Source organism: Polypterus senegalus, chromosome 12 (assembly GCF_016835505.1).
Source record: "Polypterus senegalus isolate Bchr_013 chromosome 12, ASM1683550v1, whole genome shotgun sequence".
Lineage (NCBI taxonomy): Eukaryota > Metazoa > Chordata > Cladistia > Polypteriformes > Polypteridae > Polypterus > Polypterus senegalus.
In genome coordinates, this window is record NC_053165.1 from 45,103,584 (window position 1) to 45,119,834 (window position 16,251).

The 16,251-nt window shown below is 39.8% G+C and overlaps 1 protein-coding gene across 4 annotated transcripts in view; it reads right to left on the minus strand.

Moving 5' to 3' along the window:
• Positions 1–5,693: 5,693 nt before the first annotated feature.
• The window catches only part of LOC120540355 (kelch domain-containing protein 8B-like), a 472,238-nt gene continuing 461,680 nt past the window's right edge, over positions 5,694–16,251 (minus strand). For all 4 annotated transcript variants that reach the window (XM_039771041.1, XM_039771038.1, XM_039771039.1 and 1 more), the window contains one exon: positions 5,694–6,506. In XM_039771041.1, coding sequence (XP_039626975.1) covers positions 6,310–6,506 — 197 coding nt within the window. In that variant the 3' untranslated portion in view covers positions 5,694–6,309. The remainder of the gene's footprint in view (positions 6,507–16,251) is intronic.

Here is a 16,251-nt window from a genome sequence, read left to right on the forward strand (position 1 = left end):
CTTCCTACATATGCAGGGCGTGATCTTAAGGACTATCTGCGTGCCGTGCTGATGGCATGCCGCGTCTCATAATATTGACTTCTAAAATAAACATTTTTATATATATGCTGTAAACTAGTAACTCATATTTAATGAAACTTTCGCGATTTTGTCGGGGCGATTTTGACGCCGCGTTTTAATCGGCGCTATTTTGTCGGCGCTCATATGTCTATCGCGCAAATGTCGGGTCACAAGAGTACTATAGATATTTGGTGCTTTTTTGATTCCCATTGTCTATATTTTGTTTTCTTTATTGATATAACTATTTTAAATATTTACATTTTTTTGAATTTACTTTAGAGTCAACTTGGCTTTTATATTGCTTGTATTTATATTGATGTTGTATATGTTGACGTGTGCTAGTTCTATACAATAAAATACAACTAATTTTTATGTAGCACTCTTCACTGAGCGCAGGCACAGAGCGTAGTGAACAATTCTGTTTCATACTAGTATAGATTATACTGATTACTAAATACAGAACTGGTACCCATTGAGATTTGTTAAAACACACAGAGAACAAGGTAGAAACTGATTAGGCAAAAATGTCTGTCCATTCATTTACTGATGAATTATGGCCAGTTGACAATGGCGGAGATTAAAATTATAAAAGAGAAAGTCAAAAAAAAAAAAAAATTAACAGTAGTATGATATGATATCTTTGATTGTCCAAGTTATACTGTGTCATGTGTTATATATACAATATTTATACAAAAATGAATACTAGCTAATTTGGTGTACATATTTTGCACATATACCTATATTCGTAATGAATATAACACTAAAGTAGTTATTTAGATTAGATTTGGTTGCTACCACTTCGGCATTGAAATCTCTTTTTTTTTTTTAGTCCTCATGAAAATGGTATTTATATAAGAGAATTACTGTATTTTGATTATTATGTAGTACCTAATTCAAACACACATTTTTCTACGTAACATCAAGTTTTGTGACCGGATGAATGAATTAAGTCTGAAATGTCATTAAATTGCCTGCAGGGTATGTGATCACTAGTTAATCTGCAAAAGCTGAACATCCACAAAATACAAGGGGCATTCAAATATAAACAAGAATGTATGAGCTATGATTTATTTATTGAATACAATGAAATGAGTTACACATTGTTTTTCAATGTAGTCTCCTGCCACAGCAATCCACTTGTTCCAGTGCTCAGGAAGCTTCTTACTCCTAGAAGAGTAGAAGTCTTTTGACTGCATGGTGGCCCATTCTTGCACAGCGTCAATAACCTCCTCATTTGACTTGAATTTTATCCATCCTAAAAATTCCTTAAGTGGACTGAAGAGATGATAGTCCCTCTCTGCATGACTTGCACCAATCATACACTCTAGACTGAGAGTGACACTCATCCCCAAACTGATTTTTAAGTCTAGAATAAATCTGAGATGGAATGACTCCTTTATTTTTCAAAAGTCTAATACACTGCTGTGTAACTCCTGCTCTGACGTGTTGATTACATCTGACAGGAAGGGGGGAAGAGCAGCTAGCACTACTAATGACCAGTTCATATATGTGTGTGTTTGTCCAATGAGTCAGGTCTACATTGCACTCTTTATATGAACAGGGCATGAAAATTCCTGTTTATAATTGAACACCCCTCGTATTTTTGGAGAAGACACAGTCTGTTTCCACGGTGTGCCCAACACCTGAATCAACAGAAATCTTACCTTGAGTCTGTCCAAGCATCTCTGCCTGAAATTCTTCTGCCGGAAGTTCAGCCCTGACAGTGAAAATGATGCCTGGAGTATCATTTAAATCTAAAACATTTCAGCCAACTTAAGCAGCAGTCTCTTGGAAACTGCCTTTACACATTGGGATCGGAATGGTTGCATGTAACCTTATATTTTTCTTCCAACACAAAAATTTTTGCAAGTTATCATTTCTGCCAAAATGGGTGTTACGAAGTACTGATTTAATAGCTTACAAAAACTTTTACAAATGCCACATTTACTTTTATTTTTAACATTTTTTTAAGTTTACTAAATACATTTTAACAGTGCAATAACATTTTTATAAAAAAATGCCATTGTTTTAGTTAGTTGGTCTTTGAAGTTGCATTTACTATTTTTAACTTCAAATGTCAACAAAACATGCAAAATGGCCAGGGGTGTCCAAATCCTTTTTTCATGGAACTGTACATCCCTTGTGGTCAAAGTGCTGAAGAAAATAAATTAGAGAACAAGATGACATAAGCAAACCTAACAACAGGCCAACGAGACAAAGTGGTAATAAAGGCATTTGTTTAAGCTGGCAAGAGTATAATTAAAACCATACAAAATGCAGAAAAAATAAATAACTTTTAAAATGGCAAAATTATTAGGAGGATGTAACAGTTAAAATATACTCAATTATACTCACAAGAAATTTGAGAATAGAGAAAGCAAACACAAAGGACTATGTGCCTACAGCCTCCTAAAATTATCAGACTAAAATGAGATCATTTAAGTTTCAGGCAGCAACTGTAAAAGGTGATATAAACCCAAATGGGACAAAAAGAAATAAAGGACAAGGGAAGGTGTGGCCAAATCCACAATGGGTGTGTCTGATGGCATGACATTACTCTTATCACTCTTTTAATTCATCTTTTTTGTCACTGCATTTTCATTGTGCTCCCAATAGAATATACTGAACATGCATAGTATCTTCATGTTCTTCTAGGATGTTGAAATTTTACTAATCTCTCCTTTTCTCTGCTTTCTTTTCCAGTTTCCCTGTGGTGGTGTTTTGCACCACCACCACCACCTGTTCAATGCATTGTGAAGCCACCTGTGATGCTCAAATGAAAGCCAGTGCCCCAGCTGACCGTGAGACCTCCTGTATTGAATCGCCTGGGACGAAACCTACATTCTGTGAATTGAAATCTATACATATAAATTATTTTCGCGTTTAAAACGGAAAATTACGTATGACCCTGCGAAACGGAAATTACGTATGACCACAGAACATATTATAATACAGGAACTAATCACTTTGTTTGTGGACGCCATTTTTATATCGTCTTTATAAATTGTTATTATTTGTGTGAGAGTTACTTTACTGATATTGAAAAGAAGTAAACACAAACACGCCGATCTATCCCATAGAAGTGCGCCCCGCGTCGCCCTCTCCCAGCCCTCCTTTCTGGACTCCAGCGCTGAGCGATTCGCCGCCAGGCACGTTCTGACAGAGAAGTTTTATTTATTCGTCCATGTGACTGTCGCGGAAACTGACACATTATTACTTTCTTTTAATTGGCAGTACTTGATAGTAGAAGAGATGAGGAAAACAGCTTTGCGTCTTTCTACTTTTTAACTGCGACGAGCTGTAAACAATGTGAAGACGACACCGCCTTCAGCGGCAAGGGGTCATAAGAACAAAGTGGACACTCGGGCTGCTCTGCCGGGTCAAGAGCTTCACAGTTTCTGGCGGCGTCCTCTCTTTTTGCACTGTTTGTGACACTTCGAGTGCCCCGTCGGCTCCTGGGAGAGTGGAAATCATTGTGAATGAGTGTGATTGGTTCAATCGAAGCAAAACTTTCTTTGTAAATTGCACTTCATGACTACTTACTGTCCCTTAAGGTGAGTTCAGGTCACTAAAACCCTGCAACATTCAAGGTTGCTTTTGTGATAAATTCTTTTAAAAAGATGGAGGAATTACATCTAAGAAGATGTACCGACCTCTTCATGTTAAGTTTTGGACTTGGGAATTGTTTGGACCTTCTGCCCGTTAAGCACGGAAGGGCAGCATCCACATTTCTCAGAATAATTTTTCTCTTAAATCACAGGCACGTAGTGCAAGGTTGTCAGGCAGAAATTTACAGGATCGCATAGAAAATGTCATTTCTATACCACAGCGGTCGTGTAGCGCCTTTCACAAGGGGTCTGCTACCGAGATATGATCCAAATACATTTAAGCTGCTGTTAGTGCTACTTACCTGTTGTGTTACAGTGCCTTTAAAATGTACTTTACCCGAAAGCACTCCAGTACTGCTCAATGTATCTTTACTTCTTACATGTTAATGTTTTACTGTTTAATAATTTATACACTACATTTTATTTTTTTCCCTTGCACTCAGTGAGCAAAGCCACTGGGTAATCAGCTAATGTGTTATAAAAATAAAATGTTTGCTGAAATGTCTATTAGAAAACTTGGTAGAAGTGTGCAGCCCTGTAGTGTCTGTACTCTTTATAAGTCTATATTGCTTTCCCAAATTACAAAGTTACAAATAGAGCAGCATAGTAGTGAGGGAACTATTGGTGTTGCTGTCTCACAGCTTTTGAGTCCCAGTTTGTTTAGAACAGAAGAAGATAAGAAATTTGAAAACAAGGGGGCACATTTCAGCCCATCAAGCTCATTTGTTAGCTAATAGCTAAACTGTCCCGATGTCTCATCCAGATTCTTCTTAAAGGTTGTCAAGGTTTCGGCTTCAACCGCATGACTCAGTAGTTTGTTTCAGATACCTTCAACTCTTTGCATAATTCCTAAATGCACTTCCCCCTAATTTCTACTGGTGTCCTTGAGAACATAATTCACTTTTAAGGTGAAAGAACTCTGCTGGAATTCTTATCTTTTTTTTATCTGTTAAGGTTATCTTACTCTCCCTCTGGAGTATGTATGTATGTTCTCCAAAATTTTTTGCGTGCGACTCTCCTGGAGGAGCATAGTCTTACTTGAACAGCCCAAAAAAACGTGGCTATTTGACTCTAAATTGGCCACCTGTGAGTGAACATGAATGTGTGCATTCATGTGTACTGTGATGGGCTGACCCTCTGGCTTAAGAGGGTCTTGTGCCCATTACTAGCACAACATTACCGATCTATTAAGAATGTGTGTCCAGATGATGGTTTAGACTGCATGGGTGTCCAACTCCGGTCCTGGTGGGCCACAGTGGCTTCAGGTTTTCATTCTAACCATCTTCTTGCTCAGTGAGCCATTTTTTGCTGCTGATTAACTTGTTCTGCCTTAGTTTTAATTGACGTGACTCAGACACCTTAGTTGTTTCTTTTTCCTTAATGTGCAGCCAAACAATAATGAGACACAAAACAAGCCACCACAAAATTCAGCCACCAACTAACCTGAAAATAAAGAAAGGTGAAGGTCACAGTCATGTTGGTCTGCTCAGTCACCAAAACAGCTTGACAGTGGTCTTAGAAAAAACAGAATGTCAATTAGTCTGCTGTGGCAGAATGAGAGCAGCAACAAGTCATGATATTCACTAACGGCTTTAATTAACAGCAAGAATTGGCTTCTCATTAAGAAACTGGTTGGAGTGAAATTGGCTGGAGTTTGACGTTCCAATTTAGCTGGTCATCTGTTGGCTCGTTTCACATCTCATTTCTGCTTGGCTGCCATTTAATGAAGAAATTAATAAATTCACAGGCCTGAATCCTTAAAAACAAGGTTATTAAAATGAAGGGAAAAGGAGTTAATTAGCAGTGAAAACTGATTAGGAAAAGGGTTAGAATGAAAACCTGCAGCCACTAAGGCCCACCAGGACAGGAATTGGACACCCCTGGTTTAGAGATTGGGATGTAAGATATAAAGTGCTGAATTGTTGTTCAGGATAGATTGGTTGGCTTTTGGATAGCCCCTGTTTTAGGATAAAAGCCAACACACCAATGTTTTCATAAGCCACACTGAAAAAGAGATAATTTCCAGAAAATTGACAAATTGAAACTTTATTTCAAGGACCATTACTTGCATTAGAAAGCTACTTTCAAAAAGGACAAATTTACTACAATATTACAAAGCGACAACTGCTCCTACAACACTTTGTAGTCAGCAAATTTGAACCCCAAGAAGTGCAGATGTGAGTTGTGTAAGGCTTCCTTGCTACTAAGAAGTCCTTTTCCAGTGTCTCTGATCAGCCCTGTGCTCCCTTTGACAAAGGGTAATGCACATTTGCATGGGCTCCCACGCCTCTCCATGAATATGGTACTTTGAAGAGAACCTTGACTTCACATCACCTACTGTTCTTGGCCACCCACCCACATCCTAAGCAAAACTGAGATCTTGGTTTATGCTAAAAGCTCAAGAGCTTTAGGCTAAAGTGAGATCTACGATTTTGTACGTTGTTGCCTGCTAATCTAAATGCACACCAAACCAAAAACCACAAGCCTACTGAACAACTGCAGACAGAAAAAAGAGTTCCATGCTCTTGTGTGCTTTCTGCAGATTGGAGTGGCAAGACAGAGACTTTTTTTTTTTGTTTTTTTTTTTTTTTCAGTTTTGGTGGCAGTAGTGGGAATAAAGCAATTATATTTCCACACTGTTTTACACGCATTCCCTTATACAAAGTCCTTCCACAGCATTGCTGGGACCCTGAGCCACACCTCCGATGACAAAGAGAATGTGTTCAGTTTGAAGTCCTGCACATGAACACCGTGGGCTTGGCATAGGGGCCAGGTACTCCCATTTTCTCTTCCCTGGGTTGTAACCTTCCACAGATGACAGTGGAGATGGCTGATTTCCTGCAGATGTAAAAAGACAAAAATACAGCAGCTTGAGATAAAATTCCACAACAGCACATCCATGCTTTATATATTTTATGTTAAAAAGTATGAAATATTTTTGTGTGGTATAAATATATGTCTCTAATTTAACCCTGTATCAGTGAGGGTGTTAAAAATTGTAAGGTATAGCCGGCAAGCAAAATTTAAAACAAAGTCAGGAAGGGGAAACATAAAAGGAGTCAATGGAGTCGTGGTCAGGAACAGGAATAGGGGCAGAAAATGGTCATGTCAGGTCAGGGAACAGGCACTGGTACAATGCATTGCCGCACCCACCACATGATGAAACAATTCGGGATCCTGGTTGACAACCCCCCAGGCAGGCACCTGGTCCAGTCCCACCCCCTGGAAATGACCATCTATCTGCCATAGCCAGGTGTTACATGGGCATCCCCTTGGCCTGGTCCAGCCACTCAGGTTCTCAGCAAATAGGATCCTGTAAGCTGCATCACCCTTGGGGAAACCACACCACGTGGCCGCAGTGGCATAACTGACGCTCCCTCACAATGCAGGTAATGTGCCTAATAAGCGGAACTCCATGAGCAACTGTTCGTTTGACACAAAGTGAAATGAGAAGTACCCAAGGATTTTCTGAAGACACAGTAGTGTCCTGAATGAGACACATTACCTGCATTGTAAGGGAGCGTCAGTTACGGCACTATGGCAATGTGGCGCGTTTCCCAGAGGGTGATCTAGCTCATAAGATTCTCATTGTTGGAGATCCGAGTGGATGGACCAGGCCAAGGGGTTGCCCACGTAACACCTGGCTGCGGCAGACAGAGGGTCATTTCCGGAGGGTAGGACTAGACCGCGTGTCTGCCTGGGGAGTTGTAAACTGGGATCCCGAGTTGTTTCATCGTGTAGTGGGTGTGGCAACGCACTGTACCAGTGCATGCTCCCTCACTTGACTTGACTTGACAGTACTGAGTCCTGTCTTCATCTCAGGCCACTGGATAAAGTCCATGTCTCACAGCCATATAGCAAAATGGGAAGCACCAGGGCCCTAAAGACTTGGACCTTGGACTTGGACCACAAAAAAATTGTAATTTAAAAATACCAATAGTCCATAGTCAAACACACAAAAGCAAGAATCAAAATCAAAACAAGGAGGAAATGCTAGCACTAACATCTTCTTGGGAGAACTTGACTTCCTTTAACACTAAAGAGTAAGTTAGAGTAACGAAAGTAATTACGTGGATGTTGGAAGCTGGGTATCTTCATCTTTTATAGGGAGACACGAGTCAAGTCAAATCAAGTGCAATTTATTGTCATATGTATGTAGTATAGTGAAATTCATGCTTGCATGTCTCCTCAAAACAGTTGACAAAAATACAATACAAAAACCTTATACAGCAGTTACCATGCAATATACAGTCTATATATAATTATATACAATACATGTCCTAAATATTTGCCACTATTATGTGTATACAAGATCAGGACACAATTTCCAGGTGCAGTCAGTGGATGAAAGAGGTCTAGTTCAATGACCTCAGGATCACATCTCTACTTTTTGCAGATGATTTGGTCCTGTTGGCTTCATCAGGTTGTGAACACTACGGTGATTTGCTTCCAAATGTGAAGTAGTCTAAATGAGGTTCAAGTCTGAGATCATGGTTCTCTCCATGTTGCAGAGGAGGTGCTACCTCAAGCAGAGGAGTTTAAGTATCCCTGGGATCTTTTTCATGAGTAAGGGACCAAGAGATCAACAGGCAGATTGGAATGGCATCAGTAGTTTTGCAGACATTGTACCAGTCAGTTATGGTGAAGAGAGAGCTGAGTCAAAGGGTAAAGCTCTTGATTTAACGTCAATCCATATTCCTACCCTCACCTATGGCCTCAAGCTTTGGGTAGTGACTGATAGTACTAGATCTCAGATAGAAGTGGCGGAAATGAGCTTCCTTCATAGGGTGTCTTGACTCAGCCTTTGATATTGGTTGAGGAGCACAGACTTTCTAGAAGAACTTATAGTAGAACTGCATAAAAAGGTCTAATTCAAGTGGTTCAGGCATCTGATTAGGATGCCTCCTATATGCCTCCCTGTGGAAGTGTTTTGGGCATGTCTAACCAGGAGCAGACCTCAGAGTAGACCCAGGACATGCAGAAGAGATTACACCTCCCACTGTGTTTTACATTATAATATTTATACTTGATTGAACTGTTCAGTAACCTTATGACTTGATGGGAGAAACTATCCCTATACTGTATCTACTGATGCAAGTACCAATGATTCTGTACCATTTGGCTGGGCAAGATGGCTGAAGTCTTTAATTTTACTGTGTGCCTTTTAAAGGCAGCAAGTGTAATACGTGTTTTGAAAATAACGCAGCTGGGCACCAGTAATGTTCTAGGCCACCTTCACCATCCTCTGCGGTGCTTTACTTTCTTTACCTGAGAATATATGATGCAGCCAGTGAAGATGGACTCCAATGTGCACCTGTAGAAGTTCATGAGAATAGAATATGACAGACAAAGGGAATAACAAACAAAAAAATAATATGGCCAAAAGTACAGTATGCCCCAAAATGGTGACCACTATCCAAAAAAGCAAAATTTTATTGCCAGAATACCCATAAAATAATTCAAAAAGTGCAAAAACAAATTATTTGTACAAAAAAGATATCAAAATCATTTGAAGAAGTTCAAAAATTAGATTACAACAGTGGGTGGGTGTGCATTTGAGTGCATCATGCAGTGTTCCTGCCTTGTTCTTGACAATGGCATCCATAACTTTGTAGCAGTTTCAAAAATATAAGAGTGATGAATGGATGGATGGATGAACAGTCGGAGGTTTCATTTACTGACATGAACTTTAAAAGCATACATTGAGTTTCCTCAATTAAAATTATTCTAACAAATAATACATTATTAATGTATAATATTATAATCATAATGTGAGAGGTCTTAGGCCTTTCATTGTTCTCCAGTGCCCCCTTCCCCTCCCACTAAACCCAAAGCCAGTGGTCTATTGTATTGAAATTGTAAAGGAATGCAGAATTATTTATACTGCTTTCATTATTTAACTTAGGCATGTGTAGTTTCAATATCAGGGCCCTAGCTATAAGCTGCTCACATGGTAATCCACATTTGGCACACCTCAGTAGTATATCATTAACCTTGCCAATTTCATGCATTATGCTCATTAATTAATTGTGCTATTCCCACTGCCAGGATAACCTCAGGAGAAGCAGCCCTTCATTTGGTTCCTATGAATGGGGGTGCAGGCGGCGGATTAGGAGAAGAAGCATCGACAACATAGGCTTAATGGGTGGTGTGGAGGTGGACGATGTTGATTATTAAAAATGACTACCAGCTAGGCTGCCAAAACATCAATGAGATATAAAAAATAAACAAATAAATATGTTACAAAACTGGAAATGGTCCTCTACTGAATGCACTAGGAAAACAATTCTTTTTAAAATGCTGCTGCCTATCAGATGTTAAATTGTAATTAGGATCATCCATCTGTTTTTTCCTCCTCTTCACTTTAATGTTTGTGGCTTACCTCTTTGGAGGGAAATGTGCTTTAAGCAATTTATTAGCTTGTGCCAAAAGATAAAGTGAGAGAATAGTTAATGCATGTATGATTACTGGGTAGATGTGTGTGTGTGTGTTCTTTAATGTAAAAGACTCAAAGAGAGCTTCACGTACAGTGGAGGACATCTTCTGGTGGCGAATTATCTTGTGACCTGATTCCTGAATTTTGCTAAGAGGATAAATTATAGTGCATGGTACCAGCTACTTAGGAATCAATCCACAGTACTGCAAGAAAAATGTGTTTCAATTTCCACAACTGGGCTCTAGGAGGAGCTGTTCCTTCACACGTGAGACCAGTCAAGTTGACGCTGCATTTTCTCCCTATTGAAAAAGCCGAAATGTGAGCTCTCTGCGGTTCATTTTGGATGGCAGGAACAGCCTGTATCTGCAATGCAAAACACAACCTTGGTGGATTCTAATGTGTTCCTGCCGAGAAATGGTTTTGTATCTTAAACTGCATTGCACTACTACTTCTTATTGCTAAATACTTTATTTCGAATCAGACTCAGAATAAAATTAATTGGCTAAGTATGCATGCATACAAGGAATATGACTTTGTTTTTGACTCTCCATGTATAGTTACATGATAAACATGCACACAATTAATAAATAAGAAAGTACAAAATGAGAAGTGTGAACTAATGCTCACATTGAGCAAGATAAAATTCTGAATGAACCATCAATTAAGCACTAGTTGAATCAAAGAATATTGCAGGATATGGGGGATGCCCAGTATGGATTAACCATTTTTTTTTTTTTTGCTTGGCCTGTGGTAAGAAGTTGTTCTTATATCTGCTTGCTCTGGCATAGATGTCTATAACATCTAGTAGATATCTATCTATCTATCTATCTAGATGGTAGGCATTCAAAGAAATTGTGGCCTCAATGTCAGGGATTGGTGATGATTTTTCCTTGCCTGATTCATGACTCTGGTTCATGTCCTGTAAGGTGGGGATACTAATGCCAAGGATCTTTTTGGCAGATCTTACTATTTGTTGACCTGACTGTTCTTGTCATATTTAGTTGCTGATCCAAACCACACTGTGATGGATGAGCTTAGAACAGACTTAATGATTAATGTGCAGAACTGAATCTGCAGCTCCTGTAGTAGTTTGAACCACAGGGAGACCATCTGCCACTGTACCTCTCTTATAATGGAATTTATATTGGTCTTCTATCTCAAGTCCAGTGACAGTATTGACCCCAAAAATGTGAAGGTTTCCACAACTGACACATTAATGTAAAATATGGTGAGAGGAGGTAATATTCCACTGTCGTTTCTATTGTTTTGAGCGTGTTTAGCTACAGATTGTTCTCACTACACCAAATATTCAGCTGTTCAGTCTCCCATCTGTATGCAAACTGGTCACCATTCCTGATGAGAATGATGGTTATGTCATCTGCATATTTGAGGACTTTGACAGAAGGGTTCCTTAGAGGTGCAGTCATTAGTTTTTGAGGAAGAAGAACACATATCCCTGGGGCAGCAGTGTTGATTGACTAGAGATGAGATTCCCCAGGTTCAGATGCTGTTTACTATTTTTCAAGAAGTTAGTAATCCACATACAAAAGGAGTCAGGAACAGAAAGCTGGGTGAGTTCAAAGTGGAGTTTTCTGACGGTTGTATTAAATACTAAACAGAAATGCATAAAAAGAATTTTTGCATAGACTCCTGGGTCATTGTAGACCCCTATTGACCGTATCATCCACTGTCCTGTTTACTCATTAGGGTAACTGAAGAGGGTCCAACAAGGGAGACATGATGTCCTTCAGGTAAGCTAATATCAACCCTTAAATGTTTTCATGATCATAGCAACAGGTCTGTAGTTGTTTAGTCCTGTTATGCAGTAAATTGTTTGGGATTGGTATGATTGTGGCTTATTTGAGACATACATTAAATTCACACCATGCTAATGATTTATTAAAAATACGTGTAAAGACAGGGGCCAATTGATCGACACAGATTTTCAATCAGGAGGGTGAGCCACTGTCTCAACCTGTTGTTTTCTTAGTATGTTGTCTCTTACAGAGCCGCCACACATCACCTTCACAGCGTGGTTTCAATGGTAAAAGATGCAGAGTAGAAGGTAAAATTTGTTTCTGTACTGGGAGGACTGGAACAAGAGGTCAGGTCAGGTTCAAATCAGGCTGGGGAGCATTCACTGGTACAGCATGCTACCGCACCCACCACACGACGAAACAGCTCACGATCCTGGTTGGCAACCCCCTAAACAGACACACGGTCCAATCCCACCCTCCGGAAATGACCCTCTATCTGCCACAGCCAGGTGTTCTGTGGACATCCCCTTGGCCTGGTCCAACCACTTGGTTCCTCAACAATGAGGATCTCGCGAGCCAGATCACCCTCGGGGTATAGTGCCACATGGCCATAGTGCCGTAAATGACACTCCCTCACAATGCATGTAATGTGCCTCATTTGGGACGCCATGAGCAACTCCTCATTCGACACAAAACCAAACCAGCAGTACCCAAGGATTCTCTGAACAGACACAGTACCAAAGGAGTCCAGTCTTCATCTCAGGTCACTGGATAGCGTCCATGTCTCACAACCATATAGCAAGACAGGATGCACCGGGACTCTAAAGATGTCGTCCATTTGCATAAATATCAGAAGATCCACACCCCTTTCCAGTGACCTCATGACGCCCCATGCTCTCCCAATCCATCTACTGACTTCATAGGAAGAGTCACCAGAGCCATGAATGTCACTGCTGAGGTAAGTAAACCTCTCAAGAAGGTTCACACTTTCTCTGCAGACAGACACACTGCTGATGGCTGTGCCTAAGAGGTTATTAAAGGCCAAGATCTTGTTTTTTATCAGGACACTCACAAGCCCAGACACAGACTCCTTGCTCAATCTCTCGAGAGCCCCAATCAGAGTCTCCATTGACTCCACGAAGATCACAGCATCGTCAGCAAAGTCCAGATCAGTGAACCTTTCTTCATCAACAGATGCCCCACAGCCACTGAACCCCACAAACAAGAGATAAAAGGGGTAGCCCTAGGCTTATCAAACCTGCCATAAAATACAAACAGGTCATCAGCCAGCTGATGGTTCTTTGCAATGTGAGGTGATGGTTTTCTATAGTTGATGAGGTCTTGGAAGGCCTTTCTTCACTGGTTTTCGCCTCTACCAATGAATTACTGAGTGACCCTGTGTGAGATATTAAATCTGCTTATGTTCCAGTTTTAAAAATATGAAAATGCCTGCACCTCACACGATAATTCATGAGCTGTTCTAGATAAAATCATTAGCCTTAATAAATAAATATATAAAGGCTGGCCTGTGCAAATAACAAGTTAATTTCAGTGCACTTAATAATCTTATTATGCTCTTGATTGCAGCGGCTTTCCTTCACCTCCTTTTGAATACCCATGCAAATTAATCTGGTTCCTCCAAAATAAGGGAGCCAAGTGAGATTTTTTTTAAAACTAAAATGCAACACACTACAGCTTTCATTACACAGTTGGGCCACTGAGGACAAAAGGAGCTTTATAGCCCGCACTATGCAGTAAGTATTATTTCTTTGATTTTGCACATTGGATTTGTGGATGGATTTTGATGTAATAGACCCTCAAGGAGTCTGTTGGATGATCTTTCAGGACAAAATAAAAGCTTGGAAGAGAGAAAGTGGCATCAGCAAAAAGTGAATTAGACTGATCAGAGCTGGTATAAACAGCAGCAAAATGAATGGGATTAAAAAACACAGGCAGGAGATGTAAAGCAAAGGGAACATGGAACAAAACTCACCATACATTAGCTATTAAGTATTGAAGAGGTGACACAGATAATCAACCAGTTAGGGACAGGGGATGATTTGGAGGCCAGAATGACTAGGCTGTTGTGGGCATTTTAGCCAGGACATCATGATACACCCTACTCTTTATGACAGATGCCCAGGGATCTTTCATGACCACAGAGAGTCAGGACCTCGGTTTTATGTCTCATCTGAAGCATGGTGCCGTTTTCAGAGCATAGTGTCCCAGTCACTGCACTGGAGCACTGGGATCCACAGTCAGACCACAGGATAAACTCCCCCTGCTGGCCTCACCATCACCTCTTCTAGCAACTGGCTGGGCACTAACATGCTTAGCTTTAGTTAGATTACTTGTTCTGAGTGCATGTGGTAAGAATACGTATAGAACATGACACAAGAAGCTGTAGTGATTAAAATGTTTTTGAGCAACAATAACAAAATGAAAGCATTTTATTATCATGTGTACAATGTGGCATAGTGGTCACTATTTTTGCCTCATTGTATTATTGTTGAGTGAGTGTAACTCACCAAGTTTATTATCAGTTGGCTTCCTCTTGCACCCTACGCTTAATACACATAGAAAGACATACATACACACAAAGACCCCATCCACTTAACCACTGTTTTTATGAGATGTCTGCACCGCCTTTCACTCCTCAGTACTCCACATTGGGACCCCGTAGCTTGAAACAACACATGGGTGTCCCAGGATATAACCTAGACACTAAGGACTGACTCACCTTCATGGTGTCCTCAGATATAACTTAGACACCTTGGTGTCCAGCTGTACCAGCCCTGTGAAGCTGCAAATCAATGATCAAATGAACATGGTGGCAACCACACCCTCATGAAAAACAAGATGGTGTTAAGGAAAGAGCTATATAATTTTTAACTGCATGAAAATGAACTAAAAAAATTAACATCAGGAATAGATTTAGCAACTCCAATAACCATATTAACCATGATTTCATACTTAGAAACTATTAAAACGGAGCACAATCACAACACTTCGTATCTGAGAATAACCTGAACACCAGAAGGCTTATACACCTTAATTAGTGCTACTTACCAACCAACAATGCATTACTTACTTATTTAAGCACTTTGAGCTACTTTTTGTATGAAAATGTGCTATATAAATAAATGTTGTTGTTGTTGTTACTGTCATCATGCGGTCCTCTGTTGGAGGCGTCCCCCCTCAGCCTAACCCTATGAGAAAGAAAGTGGCAATCTCCCCACATCAGGTGCACTTTACCATTACAATCATTCAAGATAGGAAGACAAAGTATAGAAACTTCAAATCAGAGCAGTATTTTGTTGAAAAAGAATAACAGGAAATTAACTAAATGACAGAAATGATGAAGACACTGAATAATAGTCTAGATGTAAAGCCCTAATAAACATACATCTCTTATTTAAAGTCAAAAAGCTTACTGAAGAGTACTGTTACGCACATGAGCATCAGGTGTGTTCACCAGATTTGACGTCATCTAAAAATACAGGAAAGGATTTGGATGTAACACTGTTTGCTTTAGAACTCACCGGAAGACTAATGATATCACTTCCAGCCAGAACACTATCAGCTCCGCCCCCTGTACTTCATGAACATCTCAATATAGCAAGTCTTTTGTCAGTCAGTACCCGACTTCTGACTCCTGCGCCACCACCACCTACTCAAAGCATCATGATGCTCCAACAATGATGGACTGAAAGCCAGAAGTCTACGTGACCATCATCATCAGGTCCTTCCATGAAAATATGATGATTTATGTTAGGTAGAATGCCCAGAGGGGACTGGGCGGTCTCTTGGTCTGGAACCCCTACAGATTTTATTTTTTTCTCCAGCTTTTGGAGTTTTTTTTTGTTTTTTCTGTCCACCCTGGCCATCGGACCTTACTCTTATTCTATGTTAATTAATGTTGACTTATGTTTATTTTTTATTGTGTCTTCTATTTTTCTATTCATTTTGTAAAGCACTTTGAGCTACATTTTTTTGTATGAATATGTGCTATATAAATAAATGTTGATTGATTGATTGATTGATTGAATGGAGCACCTCCAAGAGTCATTTATTTCGGGCTTCAAGAAGCCATTACAATGTCTACACTGACGTACCTTATTTTATAATTTCTTTGCACAAAACCAGTTCTGACATTAAGCTGGGTAACCTGTGATGCCCCAAATTTTTTTCTGCTGTGTTTCCCTTCTTTGACTGTACATTCCATAAAGGTCTAGAAACTGAAGATTAGCATCAAAGGAAACATCAGTGTCGGAGTAGGACGAGTCTTGAACTGCTTTTAGAATTAGCAATGGGATTGATGCCTAGCAGGATTTTTGATGTACAGGTGAATGAAGTCTCTCTCTTTCCCTCTTGGACGGTTTCTCCTTTA